This window comes from Myotis daubentonii, chromosome 2 (genome assembly GCF_963259705.1).
Source record: "Myotis daubentonii chromosome 2, mMyoDau2.1, whole genome shotgun sequence".
NCBI classification, from domain to species: domain Eukaryota; kingdom Metazoa; phylum Chordata; class Mammalia; order Chiroptera; family Vespertilionidae; genus Myotis; species Myotis daubentonii.
In genome coordinates, this window is record NC_081841.1 from 203244768 (window position 1) to 203268359 (window position 23592).

The following is a 23592-nucleotide window of genomic DNA, read 5'->3' on the forward strand; positions in this document are numbered from 1 at the left end:
TGATCATGCCTAGAATGTCCTCTCTGACATGCTATTGTGTGTAATGGGGGGGGGGCATCAAATTGCTTGGGTGTGGCCCCTTAAACAGGGAATACAGTGGCAAGAAGAATCAATAGGCAGCAGATGACTCAAGAATAGACAGTGAGGCCAAAGCAAAGCACAGACAAGATGATGTGGGGTCCATGGAACACATTCCTATATTAGCACATCTGTTGCAGGAACACGAAAGGTGCTGGTCTAACAGACTGAAACGTTAGTCTGCTGAGCAACACTCCCAGGTCTCCACAGAGTGGCGTTTTTATTGCAGTATTTCGTTCATGGAAAAATGAACAAAACTTTAAATAAATCACAATTACTTATTGCTTAGTATTTTGGATAAGGAATTCTTTAGTTTATCAGTACCCCCACGGCTTTCAAATGTGCATTCTTCAAATAGTTTCAATTACATATACATTCTTTCTCCTGAACAATAAATTATTCTTTAAAAAAAGAAAAAGATACATAATTTTAAAGTGAAGAAAAACAAAAAACATATATTTTTTGACATTTACCTTAAACTTATATGAAAACAACTCTATGTTAGATGCTTAAATATAAATAATAAAGGACATTATGTTATTTACAATGTTATACAGTAAGTTGAGAGAGTAAAATTCTGACATTAACTCATAAAGACAGTAAATGATTTAGGAAAACATCTAAGTAATGTACATGGTGTATTTACAAAAGAATATATAATAGAACTTGTGAAATGTGGCCATTTCCCTTTGCCTGCATTTCTCTGCAGTGTTTCATGGGCCTTTGTAGATAGAAATCTCATCTCTGTGGCTGGTGGAATGCAGCCAGTGCTAAATAATAAAACTAGCCTTCCTTATTTTCACCAATGTGAGCTGTGCCCCTTTTAACTCCAGGGCAGAAAAAAATAGGAATAATTACTGAGCAAGTTACCCTGGATAAACTCCACCTGTATCAAGACAGTCACACTTAAACAAGGAAGCTACAGCATGTTGGTGTCTGAAACACATTCACATACACCCTGGTAGAGTGTTAGTTTGTAGAAAGCATGAGGCTGTCCAGGTACTCTTGGAAAAAAGTCATACCAGGCAAGAAGGGAGAGTAGGATAGTAAAGGAATCTCGAGTGAGAAAAAGAAGTTTGCATATACTATGTTCCACTGCATACCCCTCATTCGGATATGATTTCCAGGGGGCAGAGTGGCTGTGGAACTTCTGGGCATTTACCCAAAAACCCACAGAAGCTTTTCATTTGCTGGGAACACAGGTTCACCCTCCTTTGAATGGCCACAGCACTGCCTGAGTTTATAAACAGGGTGGGTGGTTGAGAGCCACGTGGCAGTTAAACATCATAGAGATGTCCCTGTGAACACAAATCCGGTGGCCGCAGCAGGTAGCCCTGAGGAGTCAGCTGGCCTTTCTTATCAAGGGAAGCTCTGGCTTTACAGGTAATGCTGTCCCGAATAACGCCCCCCCCCCCCCCTCTGTGAGTGACTAGAATCAAATTGGAAAGAAACTTTCCTCTTATCCTAGGTTTTCATATATATTTTGTAACCTGAAAATTTACAACAATTTTCATGTTGTTCATTGCTCTTGATAGATTTTATTTCTTCTTGAAATTATTCAGAATGAGACATGTGAATACTCCTAAGTCTGTAGAATTAGAAGCAAAAGTTGTAGTTTTAATTTGTGATAGGAATTTTTTATTGAAATAGTCCAAGACTGACTCAAAGGCAATATTAGAATAACTTATAGAACCTCTTTGGGTTGACTGTCTTCTTCCTCCTGCCGTGAGCTTACTCATGTCTACAGACCTGGGAAATCAGTGCAACTTGTGCAGCCTGACAGGGGCCCCTCCGTGTGGATTAACAAGCTGATGAGGGCACTGCTGGGCACAGAGGAAGTAGTATGTGAACAGTGAAGGGCAGCCTGGGATATCAAATACTCAGAGTAACTTTAAAGACCTGCAACCAATCAGGCATCTCTGTGGATTGTAGAAACATGTAGGAGCTCAATGACATGACTCATGCCCAGCCTGCATTTTTCTTCTAAGACCTACCTGCATGTGTCTTCTCCCCTTTACCTTTAACATAGAAATTTGGTGAAGAAATAGGTTCAGTTCACCTGCCAACAAGCAGCAGTTACTCTCATTGACTTCATGCCTGGTACTTTGGACCCCTTGCTAACCTGTTCCCCATTTTCTCACATGGCTCCCAGGAGTCTAATTGGAACCTCAGTAAAGCTCTAGCCAGATTCGGCAGGTATCAGGTAAAACAGGGGCCTGCAATTTTTACAAAAAGCTATTGTTTTCCTGAATTAGCAGTTCTTTCGAATGTTAATACCTATAGGCCCTCCTTGGATTTACAATCCCAAGAGAACATGCAAAGTTTAGACCCATCTTAGTCCTGTTTTGCGAGAGTAAAGCAAAAACAAAGGAGGAAATGGGTGATACAGGCTGGGAATCAAGAGGTCAGTACACAGGAGGGGGTCGTGTTTCTGCAGGGAAAGGTGCAATCTTTCCAACACTATTGACGTTGCCTGATGAAGCATCACTCTCAGAATGTTCTTACTAGTCACAAATCACATGCATGTTGGCCATTCCTGACAAAACTGTTCATGCATAGTCATGACCTAATCAAGGCGACATTGAAAAGCAAGAGGAAACTAATGAGGAGAAAGGAGTGGTCAACAAAATTGTTTAAAATTGCAACCCATGCCACACATCAGCCCTCCACCTGTGTCTTCTATCAATCCCTCCTTCTGGACACTCTATTTCCCTATGATGACCAGTCACCACTAGGCACAGCAGGCACGTTTCCCTCTAGGCATTTCAGACAAGTGCTGAGTGTGCTGTTGGAGCTGGGGTGTTTGTGCCATAGCATGTCTCTTTCAAGTCAAGAAGACAGAACCAATCACTAGCTCCAAAATCAGTGAAAAATGCAAGTCAGGAATGATTGCACCTTGTCCAGCCCTGGTTTGATCTTCAAATAGATGTGCCGTTGTGTCATTCCCCCAGAGAGAAAGTGACATTGAGTCCTCTGATAAGGTGTTGGTCTTACCCTAATAGCAAGCCAGAACCCATTTTCTCTGCTACCCTCCAAACTGTTGCTTTTTTGTCAAGAAAAATAAATTGAAATAAAATAAGTGATAGCTCCTCTAAGTGAGAGCAAGCTGTCTTCTGATGAATAATATAGTTATTTTAAAAATCACAATATTACTTTCTTCCTAATATTTAACATTACTTAATGCAGTTTCCTGCTGTAATTAATAGTAGCATGCTGTTGGATCTACTATTATCTCAGAGCCCAGTGAAGCAAACCTTTGGCTGGCAGAGTAGACACGACTCATTTCATAGACTGAAAGCAAAAGAAAACTTCGTACAGAAGAGACGAGTATTTGGATGGATGTGTCATTACAAGACGTACTGATTGGGTGCTACTTTAAGCAAACGGAGGAACAGTTGCAAGTCTTGCAAATCATACATCCAGTCAACATCATAATGCAATGCACAAGAAGCCAGCGAAAACAGAATATATGGGAGGTTTTGCTGAAATACTGTGGAAAAGCAATCACGGTAACGGTACAAAACTTGCTCTCGACATAACATAACATAAAGGCACCATTGATATCTTTCTCATTTGGAAATACTGTAAAAAATTGCTACATATGGCACATAACACATTTTTACATACATATATTTAATTTATAAAAGTTTTTTTTTTCCTGTTTTCTATTTGCAGAACTGCTAAAATAAAATAAATTGTTTAATTTAAGGTGGAATACTTTATTATATAAAATAAAGTTTTACAGGTGTATCTATGTGTTTATTTAGATTTTTATACAGCGATAGGGTCTTGGTTAGCAATTACACTAGACAGCCTGGCCTGCAGATCCTCCTGTGTCGAGAAGCGGCCTGCTGGGTTAGTCCTGCTCTCGGCCAGGCGGAAGGCAGGTGCTGCCTCGAGACTGGCTGCCAGGGGGTTCTGTATGCCCAGAAAAGGGGTGGCTTCACCTACTCTTTCATCTTCTGTTTCGCTCTCTGAGTTACTGCTCTCAGCGCTTGTGTTGCTGTCCATTTCCAACCTGTTGGCAATGTGGCCATTGGGCTTGGTTCTTTTGGCCCGCCGGCTGTTGGTGAGTTTCTTAACAGGCTCTTGAGCTGGCTCATACTCCTGGGTCGTTTCATATTCCTCATCCTCCACTATCCTCAAGGGACTAGGGGGCAGGCTGCTGCTCTCATGCGCGGGGTTGTGGTGGAAGGAGTTGAATTGCTGAGGGTGGTGGTCATACTTCTCCCGCAGCCGTGGTGGTGTCACCAGAAGCAGAGGTCTCTCTTCTTCCACAAAGGGGCTGACTGCCATAGAGGGCATGGACACCGTCGTGCTGGACACAGGTGCAGACATTTCCGAAGGGGGCGATTTGGGGGAGCTTGGCGTGTGGAAATCTACAGGTGACATACGAGCCGGGGTGGTCATGGCTGACACATACCTGTGTGAGCACAGAATACCCCGCATAAGTGTGGTGGAATAAGAGGAGTCATAGAGTAGGGAGGGGAAGGGGACAGAGTTCACGATATTATATAATCAGAGAACAAAGAATTTCTGTTCATTGTATACTTCTTGGATTTTTACACTAGGACATTCAGTACCCTTGGAATCTCAAGTTATGAAGCCAAGAGTTTCCTTACAGGAGTACATGCACAGATCAGCTACATGGCCTAGCTCATCAAAGCTTTAAGGATTTTCAATCTCATCATGATTGTAAATAAAAATATGAGTCAAGATTAGAGGGCACGAGGTCCTGGGAACCTGTTAGTTTGTAAGGACCAAGGCTGAGGGATTTGTAAGGGAAAGAAGTATTACTTAAATACTATACCTTCCTAAAGGCCAAGGGGTCTTAGAGAATGAAGCCCAAATGGGGAATGGAGGAAGATCTAAGATGAGTTGCTGAGAGCTGGATCTGCATGCATTTGGATCTGTGTGCCTTGTTTCTCCTTAGCTCAGCTATAAGGTTATGTCTTATGAAAAAAAAAGAGCATAGTGACTTAGATTTATTCTTGATAACAGTGTAACATATTTGTGTGCTTTAAATTTTTCCATGAAATGCTACTTCTTAACATTCAATTTGCAACTATCCATCCCAGTGACCAAGACATCCAAAGGTAAGCCTGAGAGAACCTTACATTGGCTTCACAGTATATTAATCAATCTCTGGTCTACCTTTCTTCCAAAGCTTAGAGCTGCATCAGTCTTTGGCTCATCTTTGTGACTGCTCAAGGTCTGCTGTACCATGTTACCTTATGTCATGTTATGGCTGATAATGCTCATTGAATCTTTTTGTTAAGACATTGAGTGCAATGTTTTTACCATATCATGCTTTATCCCCCCGGAAATAAGAAGACCTGACTTGGCACTGGAGAAGACATGTGGCTTATTGACAGTCACATTTCTCAGCTTTTGATAAAAATGTTACCGATGCATAGCGCTAGATGACTCTTTTTTTCACATTGGTGTTCTCAGAGTCTAATTTGACACGACCTGTGATGACTCAGGACAGCACCATCGGAACATTAGCTAACAGGAACCTATTAACTTTCCTGCTTTCAGCCATGATTCAGTGTTATATGAATGTGAGACCTAGCTGTGTCTAAAATGGGAGAGTGTCTAGAGGTTGAACTACTTGGGGCCTGAATCTTCAGACTTTTTGCTTTATGAGTACTTAACTTTAGCTCTCTGAGAAATGCTAATCCAAATTTAACCAAACACATAAAAGTGATTTATCTTTTCATGATTCTAGAGACTATCTGGGATATTCAAGGAAGTCTACCACAGTAGGGAAATGTCATTCTTTAAAGATAAATGTCACATGTAGTAAGAAAGAATTGATCCCTAAACTCTTTTCAGGTTTCAAAAAAGACTAAAACAGAATAGATAGACTTTTTAAATACATAAATGTATAATTATATGTATATCTAAGAGTAATGTTTTAAACCAGTTTTGGACAATGCCTTATTTTTCATCCATGAACAGAGCAACCTTTAATTCCATAAAGCTTTGAAATACCAGTTTGGGATATTTCATAGAAAGGCCATTGGAGAAGTGATTAGCAAGTTCTATATGACCTATAAGCCCCAAACTGGTCATCTTTTGTCTTAAGTACTTCCCAAGCAAAGAGTGGAAAGAGTCTACCAAACTATTTCCACCCATGTAAATACCAAATACATATTTGACATTATGTAAAGCTTTGAACAAATGGTCAAAGATTAGACTGAGATGATACAGTAAACAAGCAGACAAAACCCCTCTGGATTTGAAAACAAACAAGTGACAGCTTACTGGTAGGCTAGAAATGCTGGTTGGGTATAACTCTCTCCCAGTTTAGGTGAAAATGGATAGAGAATCTATAAATTTAGTATTTCTATAAAGCATCTCTTTCAGTTTACTTTCCTCTGTTCTTTATTTTACCTTTGCTATAATTCCCCAACCCAATCCAATACCCCCAGAAAAAAAGCCAAAACATTCTGGAATAAAGGGCCATATGAGAGGCAATATCTACTTTGAAAACCACCTGTGAAGACTGTCAGACGCAGCATATAAAAGATTTATTTATTCATCCCTTCTTGGAATTTCATAAAAGGGATCATCTATGGTGGAACGCAAGCAGTTGTTCCCCATGAGAGTCAGCAATGACATAACCCTTGATTTGATTTAACTGAGGCTGGAAGGTAAGACGAGTTAGCACATGAGAACACGAGGTCAGTTCGACCAGAGTTTGGATAACTGGCAAATTGGAATTCTAGAAGGGTCCTTATCAATCTCTGGTGCCATCTCTCTAAAGTGACAACTGAGGAAACAGATCCCGAGTGGGGCTGAGCCTAAGGCCGGACCTAGGAACTCCAAGTTGGCTGCACCTTCCACATCAAATCATTCCAGCTCGTTAAGAGTCTGTTGCCTGTTGGCCACTGGGACGAGGTGAGAAGCTCAGAAGAAATGAGTTCAGTCAAACAGAAAGATGACTTCATCAACTAGGAGCACTCCTAGAACAGGCAACTGCTGCCCCTTATTCTCATTAGAGTAGATTTCCTTAGGTGAGACCGCAGGTGCTCATGGGGGTTCGCTTACTGGGGTTCTTTCTCCTCTGCAGTAGCTTTGCCCTTCAGTTTTACCTTTCGCTATGAGGAGAGTCTCGGTAGGAGTCAGGGGTTTCTCTGGCATGCCTGAGGAAGCTGTTACATTCACGAGGGCCTCCCATGCCATTAAGACGTCCTCTTGGGCCCCCAGTTGGGCTGCTGTGCCTACTGTTTTCTACTGATGACATCATGATTACAGAGTGGCTTTCAGAAATGATGCTTTCGGTGTGTCCGTTGCTCCAGCTAGAGGGGAAATGTGGAAGGCAAAGATATTTTTTAGAAAATTATGTGCAAAAATGGAAATGAAAAGAATGACCAGACAAATATTTCAAATTATCCATGCATCAGTAGTTCACTATAACATAACTTGTCTCAGAATAGAATTGTCATAAAGATACTTGCTATAGAAAGGATCTTGATTTAGATTGGTTTTGTAAGGACACAGGTTATTCATTTGTTCACTCATTCAACACATTTATCAAATATCACTATGTGCTAAGTGTTCTTATAATCATTCTGATCTTGACAGCTTAGGTTAAGGAAATACTTGCCCAAGTGAGCTACATCTGGAAGTCTAGTGTTGCCTTTGGTTGCACTAGTGTTGCACTCAGATATTGGTCACCAGGGCATTTGCTAATTTAGGGTTCACCTATTTAATCGATTTCTCATGTGTATTTCCCACGGCAATTCAATCAATGGGAGAAGTCAACTTCTAAGTATGATGTAGCATCTAAGACAGAGTTTTCCGAGTATAGCAATTCAGTGAGTGGTTGGGCAAGAGTAAAGACAATCTCTAAAATAGGGAACAACTCTTGAGGTAGGTCTCATTTCCCCTTGTTTGATGATGAAAAAAATGAAGGCTCAAATTTAAACAGCAATTAAATGGCAGAGCCAGGTGATGTCCAAAGTCTGTTTTTGTCCCACAGCATACATTTAACTATACTTCACTGTCCCGTACATGTGTCCTGTGCCTTTCTTAGGCAATGGCAGCACAAGGAAATTGACAAAAATTCATTCCCGGAGGAACCACACAATTGTTTTTTCTCATACCTGTGACTCGGAGTCTGGGTGACAGTAGTGGAATGATGAGTTGTCGAGGTATAGTGACTGGTGGAAAAAGATGTCTCCACTTCTCTTTCAACAATATGCTCACTAGAGATGACATTTTTAGATACGTATTGCTGGATAAACAAAGAGACACAACTTGAAGATTCAGGTAAGTCAAAACATTAGCACTGACACACAAAAACATCTGTTCTAGTACACATAATAAACAGTACATTTCTTCATAATAAATTTCTTTTCTCCAATGTCCAGATAGAAAATCCTATTCTGGTTACTGTGGCCTTTAGATTCAGTGAGTGGAGTTAATAAGTTACTCTTTGGACGTGTTCTCAATAGAGGTCCTACAGTCATAACTGCTCATTATCCATTTTTTTTTAGTTTGTTTCTAGTTGATAACATGACTAGAATTCAGTAAAAATATTTGTCCAATATTCATTTTTTGTCATGGTTGTTACAAGTGAAAGAATTTGTTTAAAATCTCTATATTTTGGATCTACCACTGTTTTACAATTTCCTAGTGTCCACGTTGCCCAAATGATACCACTGGAATTTTTAAATTGTCAGTAGTAAGAGTAGTGAGGCTACTGAGAGATGGGAAGGATGTACAGAAATTGTTAAGGTCACACATCTGAGAAAGCACATAATACATAGAGGATCCAAATGCAGGGCAAGTACATTCTATTTCATTTTCATCATCAAATCACAGTAGCTATTTACTGTCTTCTCAGCAGGAGAGGCACATTCTGAAGTTGTTTTAAATGCTATTTGTATTTACACCAAATTAAGTTAAATAGAGGATGAGGCAAAGAAAAGAATACCCTCAGATGAAATAGGGCTTTGTAATCTGATGGGCGGTGAGCGCTGAAATAACCTCATATATTCATGGAAACCCCCCAAAATGCAACTTGAATTATGCTTGAAATTCTAACTGGTTCTCTTGGAGGAAAGGCTATTCCATGTGGAATCCCTGGACATGCGGCTAGCTGGCTTTAAGGAAAAGATGGTGGCGTCACACAATGAGCTACTTCCAGTCTGGGTACCATTTCACTCTTGCTCCTGGAAGGCAGTGTAAGCTCAGTGTATCTAATGAAAATAACATTTAACACTTATTCAGCACTCTTTATATGCCACTGGGCTAAGTGTTTTATGTAGGTTCTCTTATTTAATGCTAGCAAGAACATTCTGAAGTAAGTATTATTTTTAGGCCTGTTTTCATGATGAACAAATAGGGTTTAGAAAGGTTAAAGCCTAAAGTCACACAGTGTGTGAGCCATGAATGGAATCCAGGCAGTCATTCCACTTCCTACATCTTGTAGCTTTCTTAGTGACAGCGTATAGGTGTGTCTGTAGTGCATGCATTGATCGACCATGCAGATCATTCCAGTGAGCACTGATGGGGGTGGAAGCAGCAAAGCATCCTAATGTATTTGCACCTGACTCTACCAGCCTCCTGTAGGTCTCTGTTACAAGACTTACTGGTGGTTTAGAAACCACCCACTCTGAACTTGGGTCCATGATATATTTGCTCCACACAAAATATACCTTTTTCTATAGAATAGAAAATGGTAGTGCAATACTATCTTCAAGCTTTGCTTATAAAAAGTAAAAAATCAGAGAGAAATGACGAAAACAGGAAGAATGAGGGTGGAATAGGAATAGAAAGAGCAACACTTCAAAAGCCAGGGAAACTGAGTCCAGTTCTGGCCCTTCTCTCTTAAAAAAAAAAAAAAAAAAGGAAGATTTGAAGGTGATATCGAAAGACTTTGCGGGATCTAATATTCTATGACTCAGTTATATTTCAAAGCCTGGTAAATTTTAAACAAAGGACTTGAGTGGTGAAGGGTAGGTTTCATCAGGAGGGTGTGGCATCACGTAGACAGAGTCAGGGAATAGGAAAGCAAATGTTCCTCCAGTTTTGCTGAGAAGCAAGTTTGATAAGTCACTTGACCTTTCCTGCCCTAATTTCTTCCTTTGTAAATCAGAATCCGCAAATCATCAGGCACGGTGAAGCCTCCAATAAAATTACTCTAAAGCCCTCAGCTCCGTTCTCAGTACTAATCAGTGAGAGGCTGGAGCAGCCTTCATTTCCAAATTAGAAAAATAAAACATTTCCTTCTGATTCTTGTATCATTCATTTTCTAATTTTCCTTTGTGTTTTTCTTTTCTTTCTTCCAGCTACGGCCTCCCCGCAGAACAAACCCAACATTATTATTCCAACCCCTTAATGAACACCTTAGGGGAGGAAATGTGCTGGTTTTACAGTAACCAAATCCACTTTAAAAAATGTCCCCATTATTTTCTCCTGGCAAATCCTTGGATTCCTGGAAGCCGTGGAGATTAATGGCAGCAGCTAAGAGCTTTAGAAAATAAACTGCAAGGTGCCTGAACAGGGGGGAGATGCTCAGCGTATCCACGGCCAGAGTCAACATACATTCACCAGCTGCACGTTCTCGGGGGGTGGGTTGGGGTGGTGAGGCCCGTTGGCGATGTTGACCATGTTGTTGCGCTCGGACCGAAGACTCTGCCGAAGCCGGTCGTGAAGCTTTTTCCGCTGTTTCCTGCGTATGGAAAAGGGAGCATTTACTTTTTTCTATTGCTTACATTCCTTATCTCAGTCAATTCCTTATTTCACCAACAGATAACCCGGGCAGTGGCTTGGTGGTGAGGGAGGGGGGAGGGAGGGTGTGCCATTTCATCTCAGAAACTGCCTGCGGGCAGCTGCGGAACCACACACATTCTCGTAACCAATAGGTGTAAGGAGCCGAACGGGCTTCTTACAGAAATGAAACCGGACTGCTGAGAGAGAAGACAGACAGAGGAGAAGATGGGGTGAGTCGGGTTGATATTTGGCTGAAACCCCATCGTCGGTAATCCACCCATCTGGGCCTAAGTCTTACAGGTGGTCGGTCGTTTGTCTTAGGTAACAACTTGCGCTGTGCAATTGACAGAGCTGATTTCATTTGTAATTTTGCCTGTTGGCCTTTGGAAAACGCAGTTAGTTTTGAATCTGCGCGTGATCCATGGTGTGTGTGCACGCATAGTACTGTACATGAGTGAAAACGTGCATATTTGGCCTGTAGATTTGGGCACAATTGTAACAGAATCGTACTTTGGCAACTTTTTTTTTTTTATGACGAGGTATTAAAATATCTAAAAAGACTCTTAAGGGAACAGGTTAAGGGGGAAAAAAGAAGGACCTATGTAACACTTTCAACAATAAAGATTTAAAATAAATAAACAAATAAATAACTCTTAAGGTGACTCCATGAAGGCTTATCTCTGTCGCTTACTCAATTCTGGCACACAGTTCTGGGGTTGTAGGAAAACTCCATCTATACCCTGGATTTTATGGACTAAAAGCACTGTCTTCGTTCCTCAACACAACATTCAGATCATAACAATATCCCCATGACTTGCTTTGGCAAGAAAATTTATGTGATGAAGCAACAAAACAAAACTGTTACTATTTGTTTAGACTTGAAGTGGAGGTCATACATCAGAAAGTGGAGGGAATTTGTGTCACAAAATGATTACATTTGTTAATATGGACCCACTTTAAAGGATCAAAAATAGTGAACACAAATCTGTTTTAATGTTTTCCCTTTTGTTCTTTCAAAACAAGTTTCCCTCAACTTTCCTCTCAGAAGATTCCTTTTGTACATCTCACACTCATGAGCATCTGAGCTGGAAACTTCATTGGATGTAATTAAAAAAATAATCAGGATAATGCTCAGAAAACGGCATCTCAAATGCCACCAAGTGTTTCCTTTATCTTCTAATGGTACTTGCAAACTGGACGTGTCCCCAGCAGTGTTTGACACGTGCACTTCTTGCACCCGCCACCCTCCTCTCACATCCACATGCGCACACACATGCACACGTGTGGGCCCCATACAAGCCTGCCCGCCCCACCCTTTCTCTGGTCAGGGGGCTGTGGCCACTCATCAGAAGTCTCCTCAGCATTTTCACACCAATAGGCAGTGCTTTCTAATTATGTGATTAGGAAAGGTGCTCAAATGGATGATTCAGAAGAAAAACTAAGGGGAAAAGTCCTCCTGGGGTGTCTCCCCCCCTTCTTTTCCCCCAAGACAGGGCTGTGGAGATGGGTTTCTGTCAGGAGGGAGCAGCGCGGGGAGGAAGGATTACTTGGTTTTGCAGTAGGCCACCACACACATGATGCCGACCACTAGCAGGGCGATGCAGATGCCAGTGATGGTCAGCACCCTCTTCTGGTAGAGCTCCTCTGCTTCTGGAAAGGGACGAGAGCAGATGTCACCAAAGGCCCCTGACCGTTGCCCGGACGTACAATTGAACAGTTGGCATGCTGCATGGCACTATCCATGGTCACAAGAAATAAACATGTGACAATTCATTACTGTTGCAGACATACTTAAGGTACAGCATAACACTGCTCTATGTGGTGAGTATAAACAACAAAGCCAGATGGGGCCATTTACAATAAAAAACAGTATGCCATAATATTACTTTAAGTATAAGCTATTGATACATATGAATTAAACTAGCAAATCATAAACATTGATTATAAGATAACTATTTGGTTAAAACTGTACTTTTATTTTTAAAAAAATCTCTTGCAAACATCTCTTGCAAAGACAACAGGAATCAAAGCCAATAAAAGGAGCTGGGTTTGGCACCACTGGGACCCTCCTCTCTTCCTTTCTCTCTCCACCCCCCCGTCTCTTTTGATTTCCCAGCTATTGTATATTCCAGTGGTCTTTACAGAGAACCATTTATAACTTAACGAAATAAACTCAAAGACATTTGCAAACATGAGCTTGGCTTGTAGTGAGCAACCAAATCAGGGCAGGATCCGTATGATTTCACAGTAAAATGTGAACATAAGCCACAGGATGTGGAGTAGCAAGACACTATATCAGAGAAAATCCAATCTGGTGGCTAAGACAGTCCTGGGCAAAGGTGAAGAGTTGTTCTTTGGAGGACAATTATTATTACATCACCAATTGCACTTAGACTCCTCCTCTATCTGTATAAAGGAATAACTAGCACAAATAATATGTAATTTGGAATAGATTATACATTCCTGCATTGACCAACATGGAAAATTAGCTAATGTAGATTACACTAAGGAGGTGTGAGTTAGAATTTTGAAGTAAAGGTACTATTGTACCTCAAATGCAACCAGTCTCTTATGCATAAAAGTCTTTCTATTTGCAAATTAGTTTTTTGGGGGTGGACAACTTGATTGATTCTATGGTAGATCAGGTTCTTAACAAGGTTGGCTGACTTAATGGTGAACCTGATACCATAGGCAGCGGTTCTCAACCTGTGGGTCGCGACCCCTTTGGGGGTCGAACGACCCTTTCACAGGGGTCACCTAAGACCATCGGAAAACACATATATAATTACATATTGTTTTTGTGATTAGTCACTATGCTTTAATTATGTTCAATTTGTAACAATGAAATTGGGGGTCACCACAACATGAGGAACTGTATTAAAGGGTCGCGGCATCAGAAAGGTTGAGAACCACTGCCTTAGGAGCTGAACTTCCAACCAGTCTAATTACACTTAATTGGAAGTTAGTTTGCAGGTCACTGAGATAGAGAACTCAACCAGTGCATAACAAGCAGGGTCAGCTGTGCTTGGTTTTCTGATTAACAGGCTGGTCAAGATCTGGGGGATATTATATAGGATGTCCCCAAATTCACGCAAGATTTGCAATTGAATTGAATTGAAAATCTTGCGTGAATTTTGGGACACCCTATACAAATGAACGCCTCTTATCCGGGCACCAACATGGGCCTTCTGAACATTTCCAGTTGACATTCTCAGTCTCAGCGACCACACCTCTTTTCTCTATTGAGAGAGAGCAATTTGCAGGAAGTTTCCTTGAAATGAAAAAGTGCATTTTGATTTCTGTGACACAGTGGACCTTATCATTATACAAAACATTTCCTACAAGCCAAGCCCACGGTAATCAAATTCCAGTTAACAGGTCAGGAACATTGTCAAATCAAATTAATAGAGCACTGATTATTAACAGGAGGAGAAGGAGGAGAACAGAAGTCAGTGGGTAAAAGACTAGAATGCCGCAGAGATTAGACAAAAACAAACCAGAAGGGTTGGAAGTGGAAAGGAAAAACAAACCGAGGAGGACAGACAGACTGACAGAATGACTGAGAGAGGGAGGCAGTCAGGGTCAAGGCAAAACAAGGTTAGAAGTGGAGGAGTCATCTGAAGTCCCTGGCACAGCATGCCTGATACTAAGGGAGGGAAAAGAAACAAATAAAAAGAAAACCGGAGGGAGGAAATGCTCAGGTAGGAAGCACAGGTGGATGCGAAGTTGGAAGGGTGACCCCATACAGCATAACTCCTAACCTAGGCTGGCCAGCACAGGGAAGCCACGATTAGGAAGCGAAGCAGCTGGTGCACTGCGGTGCAACAATGAACCAGGAGACATAAAAGTGGTGTCACATATTTTTGTGCCGCAAAAGTCAAGTGAGGAGTGGAATGTGAATGCTGGTGTGTTAATTGCTTGTGTCTGCTGCCTCTCCTCCCCCATAGCCACAGGACAGGGAATTACATTTTATGGGGTGCTAATCTGTGAGCTGGTGCCACTGGAGCCTCCTCCATGACCTGGCATCCAGGTCAGTATTTAGCATCTATGTCAAGCAGCAGAGGCAGCACCTCCCTGCGGGTTCTCCAGGGGACCCAGGACGCAGAGCCAGGTTCCTTTGGTTCCTGCGAGCTGGTTAAGAAATTGGAGTGCACACGTATTATTTCCAAGAAAATGAAGACCCTGCCTTCTGTGTCCTTTTTCCCTCACTCTGTTTTTTCTTCTTTTAAAATAGTAAGGGCTTGGTTGCGTTGACATCTTAACATCGTATCTTTAGGAACACTGGGAAATGGTTTCTGCAAACTGAAAACATGGGCTCTAGCCAAGGACTAAAGGAAGACCAAGCATCCCGTGTACTCTCAGGGATTCTTTTGACACGTTTTTGATGGTTAATAATAAAAGAATAGTTTGACCTGGGTTTGTGAATACCTGGCATTCTTCCTATGTTCTGTAGGAAGGCACACATTTCCCTGTGAGATCAGTCATGGAAATAAAAGGGCAGCACCATAAAGGCCAAGGGGTCAAGCAAAAGTGCTAAGATGACCCATGAAAGCCAAGGCCCACAGAACACAGATGTGGGACTAGGATTCTGTATTCCCATCAGCATTTACTGACTGCCTTCAATGTTTCTCATCTGTTTCTGTTTGATTTTCCAATGATTTCCTAGGTCAGGTCGCCCCCACAATATGAATGTTAAGAGAAAAATACTTGATGAAAATAATATAAATACCCCACCCCCTTTTTTTTCTCCTTATTTTTTTCCTAGTGTAAAATGGGGTCAATAGGACAGCAGTAAATTAGAGGCAGTGCTGAAAAAGAGAAGCCCTCGGTCCAATTGGCAGCTCGGCCGTAATGAGTGGAAAAGCTGCTGAGACTTTGCTCTTTGGTTTGGCTGGACATTCAAGTGAATCAGATTGAGCATGTTTTTCAGAAGGATCTGGCCAGGCCAGGAGACAGAGGCCTTGTCTTTCTCAGTTTTAATTGACCTTTAAGGTCTGACTTTCCTTAAGGGTTGACTGGTCTAGTCTTGGGACTGTGGAGTCTTTATTAACTCTTACGATCTTACTAAGGGCGAATTGGTATATTTCAACTATCCTTTACCTCACTTCCTTGCTCAGGAATGGGAATAATAAATTCTATAGTCAGACTCCGATGTGATAAAGTAGAAAAGATGCTGTTGGGGAGAAGAAGGAAGGTGATGGTGGAAAGCTCTTCCTCGTGCAGGAAAGGCTCATAAGCCTTTTCAGAAGTGGGTCATGTTTTATCCCAAGGGAAGTAAACCATATAGATAACTCCCCTCATGTAGGCGACCTGCCACTCAAGTGCCATTGGTAGGCCCTCTCTTGCCTCTCACTCTTGGGAGGTGTTCTCTGATGTTCAAAGACCACATATAAATGCGGGGGGTTTCTCATTAAATGGTTTTCTCTTGGAAGATTTTTGGAGGAATGGACAATTCATTGAGTTTCTATTCCTGCAACTGGGAGAGCCTGCGACAGCCTCATTTCCCACAAATACTGGAAAGTGCATTAGCTGTCAACTGTGAGGTTATCAGCCAAAATGAAAGAGCAGTTGGAGGGTGCCCTCCCTGTATGTTGTCACTGACACTAGCTGGATGGGGAGCAGGTATTCTGTTAATCAGGACACTGTTGACCATTACCCATTTCAGGGCTGTGTGCAGTGTTCATGAGGCCTGGTGCCTGTGCAGTGGAGCCTCTGGGAAGTTAGCACGGCTTCCCCTCCTCCCAAAACTGACCTTTTCTATCAACTATTTAGGACGGAGGCCTTCAGAAGGAGCATGCTCCAAATTCATATGCTCCTAGGAGATATTTGATGTTTACAGTATTTGATTACTTGTCTGGATAATCTTAGTGACTCAAGTTTAATTCCATTAGCACTAGAATTTCCACCTAAAATAGCACAAGGCTTATATCTTTCTGTTTTCTATTTCCTTGCTCAGGAGATAATGAAGCTGACTAGAGTCATGCTTGAATAGCTCCAGAAAATCAGAGCAATTCATGTCTGTTCATGTCATATTGTGTTGCAATGTAAGGGCTTTCTATGTTTCTACTATATTGCATATGATTTTTATATTGTATGTCAAACTCCCATCAGTCTAAGATGTGTTGTTGTTTTTTTTAGGGTGTAATATTTAAAACTTCTTTGGTTCTTAAGCCCCTGGTTTGTTTCCTCCTGTAGCCTTGTATGTCATTCCAACTTACCCCAGCTCTTAAATAACATCATGGCCAGATCCAATCAGTGGGTCAAGGAAGGTGGGATGTATGTGAATTTGCAGCAGGTGAGGTGATTTTAAACTCTAAGTGAAGCTTGGGAATCTAAAAGCTGCCGTGCTCAATAACATTTTGGGTAAACTAATCATAGATTGAAAGTGGAACAATCACTTTAGTTATAGCTGTATGATCCCTTCTAAAGAAAAAGGAAATTAGTTAGGAACTGAAAGGTAAGAGTAGGAAGGGAAAAAGATTTCAGCTCATAGGCTCTAAATTCTGCAGGCTAAAAGGAATGATGATTGGTCCATACCCATAAATTCAATCCCAAGATGCTCTGCCAATGCAGAAAGTTGACAAAAAAAGAAAGAAAGGGAAAAAGTTTCAGAAAAGAGTAATACACTGCACTCCAAAACACATTACACATGACTACTACGTCTCTCTGTGCGTGCACATTGAACAGGACAAATGGTGGTTGTTAGTGAAGCAGTGCTCAGGTACGCCCCCAGGAGTCCACAAAGGGAACTTCTCTTTCAAGGAGTGTGCAAATACCGGCACACTGAGACTTTATTAACCCTTAAAAGACCTTACTGTGGGAGAAGTTGTATAGCTGAACTATTCTCTACGCTCCTGCTCCCATGTTGTTTAGGAATAGAAATATCATATTTATAATTACAAAAGGCATTTGGCATTATTTCATCCCTGTCTTTTTAAAAGGTAGAGGCAAAGTTCCAGGTCGATGAAATTATTTTCCCCTAAGACACACAGTGGCAGAGCCAGGAATAGAAGCCATGAGTTTAAAAATTTGGCCTGAAAATTTTATTATATTGGATTTATATTTTTCTTTGATTATGCTCTCATCTTTCTTGTTGATTTTTAAAAACACAGTCTCCTTGCCCTGGCAAGTGTGGCTCAGGTGGTTGGAGCATTGCCCTGTACACTGAAAGGTCGAGGGTTCAATTCCTAGTAAGGGCACATATCCAGGTTGGGGGTTCAATCCCCAGTTGGATGCCTACTTGAGGCAATCAATTCATGTTTCTCTCTCTCTCCCTCTCCCTTCTTCTCTTTCTTTTAAAACAAAAAAAACATCTTTGGGTAAGAATTTTAAAATTACTAATAAAAAACAAACTCAAGCCCTAACCAGTTTGGCTCAGTGGAGAGAGCAGCAGCCTGTGGACTGAAAGGTCCCAGGTTCGATTCCGGCCAGGGGCATGTACCTGGGTTGCGGGCACATCCCCAGTAGGAGGTGCGCAGGAGGCAGCTGATGGATGTTTCTCGCTCATCGATGTTTCTAACTCTCTACCCCTCTCCCTTCCTCTCTGTGAAAAATCAATAAAATATATTACAAAAAACAAACAAACAAACAAAAACAAAGACAAAAAACAACTCTATCTCCTTGTCTCCTAACTTTCTACCTTCGCCACCCCTCGTGTGCTATTAACAAACATTTCTACTCCCAAACCAGAGAGGGCACTGGGGCATCAGAACCTGCTTCCAGTTTCCCCCCGTCATTCCTGTATGGCACAGCAAACACCTAATGCCTTTCTCAAATTGTTAAAAAAAAAAAGGGGGGGGGTGAGGGAGAATATAAATTCCTGCAGCTTTTAGTTCATTTTATTACTCCCTCAAATAACAGAGAGCCGATCAGATGATCACTCCACAGTGCTGAGCTCTGAGACAGGCACAGGCATCCAGAGGACGCAAGGGCAGGCCAGGAAGGGAACTCAGAGGTGTGAGCCCCCAGCCTGCGCTCCCACAGAGGCGCCAGGATTGCAGGCCTGGCAGGACCTGCATGGGCTTAAATGGGTGAGGGGGAACATCAGGCAAAGAAGAAAAAAGCTCTAGAAATGACACTTTCCATCTCTGAAACAAAAATGATTAATCAAATTCTACCAGATGGGGCCCTTTAGGAGCCCATAGTGTGATGGCGAGGCAGGGCCAGAATGAAAACAGAAGTCAGGCGTCTACATTCCTCCCCTTGATCCCTGATTAAAGAGACACCAGGGTGGTCCACCAATATGAAAAAAACACCTCTTAAGTTTGGCATAGAGGGACTTCTCTTACAAAGCCATCAGTTTGGGCCTGGACAAAGCGCCTCCTACAGAGAGGGAAGGGTAGGAGCTAAGAGAGCTGGAGCTTTCCTGGTTTCAGGTCCTGCCTCTGCCATTTGCCTGTTCAGTGATTTTGGACAAGTTAATTGCTCATTGACAAAATGCTTATGATACTGACACATGCCTCACAGGGTGACCCTATGGAACAAAGAAGCCGTGAAATGGGTCGGCCAGTGGCCAAAGGGTTTAACAGCTTGGAGAACATTCTCGTCTGGATGTTCTCCTTGGGCCAGTTACTGCGTGGAGATTTACTTTTGACTAATTTCATAGCCAGGAAAACTCTGAAAGCTCCTGGGATACCTCAAGAATTTAGACTTTAAAAACTCGCCACCTCTTAAGAAAATGAGGTTTCACAGATTTAAAAAAAAATCAAATAATTCATTGAGTAGCAATGATAGAGAAAGGCACTAGATATAATAGGGAGTCCCTCTGCCTGGGTCCAGGGTACTCAGGCAAATAACTACATTTTTCATAAATTAAAAACCAGAGGATATGGGGTTGATTTGGCTGCACGATGTTCACAGCAAAACAAATGTATTCAAATCAAAACAAATGTCTCTTGCCTTTGTGCAACAATTTGACAAATGGACTTTCTTTTTATTTTTCTCTTCAATTTGTTCCCTTCATGTAAACTTTGGAACACCAGGTATGAAAATTCATGTTTGGAGGGAGTGATAATAAATTTCCTTACACATTTTCATGAGGATGTGACTCAAAATTTCTCCCTAAAACTCTCTCTATCTCTTGCCTTTTGCTCCTACCAGTCAGTAACAATTTAAGGGTTAAAAAAATCAAGAAATATCTACAGAAACTCTTCCCAGAGAATCATTACTCCATGCCTACGTGAACACTGCTAATGATCTGTATTAGGTGCATAGAAAGCTTGGTTAAGTCTTCAATAAAATTAGTAGCATGCCCATGCATACATATTACTGCATTTACATTTATAGGTAAGTCTGTGAGCCTAACTATAATTTCATTTCATGGGAAGTCATTCATATCAGGCAGCTCCAATTTCAAATAATTCAAAGGGAAATTGGTACTTAAAATTGGAATCTCTTCTGGCCATAAGCCCTAACAAGGAAACAAGCAGAGGAAACATGCATCAGTCATTCTAGACCTGGAGCAAACACTCCTGTAATTTATTTTTACTATCAGTGGCTACATTTCTTCATTGTGAGTCAAGAAAAAAATAATACACAAACACTTTTCATTTCATAAAGAGGTTATTACTTTCTATCTATTCTATTTAATCTAATGTTGGCTTGGGCTCATTATGCATCATACACTTCCTATTGAATGTCTGCCTAGCCACTCCATTTTCAAATTAAATTAATAATTCAAAAACACAAAGGTTACTGTAAACAATTCAGTTTCCTTTTCTACATGTGATTTCCTGCTGTGCAGTAAGCAATATAAAAATTTAATTTAAATCCAAGAGTCTTCAGAAACTATTAAATATTGACTCACTAATCCTTTGCTTTATAAAGGATTTTATAATTGTTTGAAGAAAACTGATTAACCTGCAGGTTAATTTAAATTTTCTATTCCATTAGTGAAATGAACAATGAAACAACTTTCTTTGACCAAAGTTACATGTTCATGCAATTATGGTTTCTGTTAAAATTTGAAGACATTCGGGACTTTATTCTTTAACGTCCTGGGTCTCCTTATGGAAATAATCTGAGAGACTTGTGTATTGTCTTGCCTTCCTGCACTTCTGAGGTTTCTAAAGTTCTGTCAATGTCAATTCTAAACGGGACCAATTTCATGTCTCACTTTTTAATTTTCAACTTACCTTTACAAATGTAATAGGAGACTCTCTCCTTACTCCGGTTTCCATGTGTACAAGAGCACACTCACAAACACACACACAGCAAAATCTCACTACCCTCTGGTGGAATTCATGATAATTTTGTCGGAGATTGATGTGCCTTTATTCTACTGTTAGCAAGATACATGTTTGATAAATGAATGAATAACTTGCTTTTAAAGATTTCGAAATCAACATAAGTAATTTGTGCAGCAGTAACCTATGATTCAAAATTATTTTTAAGGATATCTGCTAAATTTAGTCATTCTGAGAATAGGCCAAAAGTTCTAAAACTGCACTCTTTTAAAGTATTCTATAGTTTGGGCTATTCTGTAATTACTTCCTATAAAATGTTAGTTTATATATGACATACTCGCCCCATACTTCCTCTAACTACTGGAGCCTTCAATGTTTTATTCCCCTCTCCATAAAGCCTATAAATTGATTATGGATTGCCTGCATACACACACACACACACACACACACACACACACACACACACACACACTCACTCACTCACACACACACACTCACACACACTCACACACACTAACACAATCCTTTGAAGTAGGAATTGTGTCCATAGGTTAAATTTGAAGCTGACTAGCCTTGGCAATATTTTCCTAGGAAGCACTATAAATATGTTTTATTTCAAGGCACATGGCTGCCTTCACAAAAGCCATATAAAATAAACATTTGTTCCATTCTTTTTATAATTTAAATCAGTTCTGATAAATCAATAAAAGGCCCCATAGGAAACTCTAACTAGAAAAGTTGCATCAAATCCTGATAATGTAATTTATGTGTTAATAAGCATTGTAAAAGTTGGACATTCTTTTGGAACATTATTTTTCCACTGGAAATGTGGTTTGGCAAGTTAAAAAAATGATTCTCTTTAAAGCTGGGGAATATCATTTCTTTTAAAATTTATGTCCTGTGTTTTAGACTTTATGAACACTAACAAGTACATTTTAAACATTACCACTGTGGCGATGTTTTTTATTCTCTGTGCAGCCTTCATTGCTACTGAACATAAAGTTCTTAGAACAGCAAACATCTATTTTCCTGTCTTTTACGGGGGAGTGTGCAGAAATAAACATTGAGAATTTACGACACGGAGGTTAGAAAATTAACTCTGGGCTAGACAAGTTTGGGAAGCAGTTTCTGATCAGATGGCCTTGCTTTTCTGGGCATGAGGCAGCACCAATGCACAGTCATTGCAGATTCTGTTCATAAATGTGCTTCTGATCGATCTTTGTTAAATCAGGTTAAATGGGAATGTTGCTTTTCTGGATGTCTTCCAAAAGCTCACGAAAGAGTTTGTTCAAGGAGTCACATTTTGATTAAATACACAGTGTGGATCTTTAAATAATATCTTAGGACAGAAAATGCTCTCAAAGAGAAGTTGAGAATATTTTCTCTGGTTATAACCGTCAGATCCAATGGCATTATTATTTTTAGAAATGTCTCCATTTTTAATGCTTTTATCTATGCAGTGGCCCAATATTGCCTTCAGTGCCCAACAAAACGATATAACACCAAAATTTTTAGTATAATGCAAATGTTCAGAATTTTTGTTAAATTATAAAGTATAATTTCATTGCATTTATACAGTTACCTGGACTTGCTAAATCTATATTGTTTGAATACCAACACATAATTTCTGAAAGGAATGGCTTTAATATATAAATTCTCTTATTTTCCTTCTATTTTCACTTTCCATCATATCTACTTTTGAAAAATTAATCTATAGCTATGGAGAGAAAAATTCTGTTCACTAAATGCATATGATTTCAAGATTTGTCAACAAAGTGAAGATTGCATTTGAAAATTTAGTAATATCAATTTACCAATTTTTTACAACAGAAAATGGCCGAAAAATAATATTTGATATGTAGCCCATGTAAATATATAATTAGTACCATTTCACTCAATGAATGATTCAATATTATGGGTCTAATCTCCCCCTGATGCACAGGAAATTTATTTATCAATGGCACTTATTACTCTAGGACTGTTAACCTGAGGGACTGAATCTTATTCGTTGCGTGCATCTGAATAAGGATAAATCCACTCTTTTAGAGCCCCCAGATGACCAGCTCCTATCACTGTTTCTTGTGTTACATAAATTTACACTGCAATGAGCTATGTGTTATATGCAGGGCGAGCAACTGATACTCTAAATCAGAGGTGGACAAATCTAGCCCACTGCCTGCTTTTTATAAATAAAGTTTTAATAGTACAGAGCCATGCTCATCACTTTATGCATTGTCTATGGCTGCTTTTGTGCCACAATGGTAGAGTTAAGTCAGTATTTACTGTCTGATCCTTTACAGAAAAAAATTGTCAACCTTTGATCTAAATGAATAGCTTTATGGAATCCATGTTAAATACAATACCTTGGAAGCCCCAGTATTAAAAGCTATAGTCCCAATTCACAATAGAATGACAAGTACATAGTTCAGTTATCCATGCCATAATATGCAACATGAATTGCATTGTTTAGGAATGATGTTCATGGAGCCATAGAAACCCACTAACATTTCTCAGTTCTGCATTAAATAATATATTATCTAGCCCAGCCAGTGTGGTTCAGTGGTTGAGCATCAACCTATGAACCAGGAGGTCACAGATTGAT

General features: G+C 40.4%; 1 protein-coding gene across 20 annotated transcripts in view; it reads right to left on the reverse strand.

The window, feature by feature from the left end:
• Positions 1–262: 262 nt before the first annotated feature.
• Positions 263–23592, reverse strand: part of NRG1 (neuregulin 1) — a 200690-nt gene continuing 177360 nt past the window's right edge. For 7 of the 20 annotated variants that reach the window (XM_059685454.1, XM_059685451.1, XM_059685450.1 and 4 more), the window contains 5 exons: positions 12354–12456; positions 10639–10765; positions 8193–8323; positions 7179–7385; positions 263–4501 (listed from right to left, as the gene is read on the reverse strand). In XM_059685454.1, the coding sequence (XP_059541437.1) occupies positions 3850–4501; positions 7179–7385; positions 8193–8323; positions 10639–10765; positions 12354–12456 (1220 nt within the window). In that variant the 3' untranslated portion in view covers positions 263–3849. Of the gene's footprint in view, positions 4502–4888; positions 5031–7134; positions 7386–8192; positions 8324–10638; positions 10766–12353; positions 12457–17343; positions 17368–23592 lie in introns of all 20 variants that reach the window. The other 13 variants (XM_059685453.1, XM_059685452.1, XM_059685449.1 and 10 more) reach the window with 6 other exon arrangements.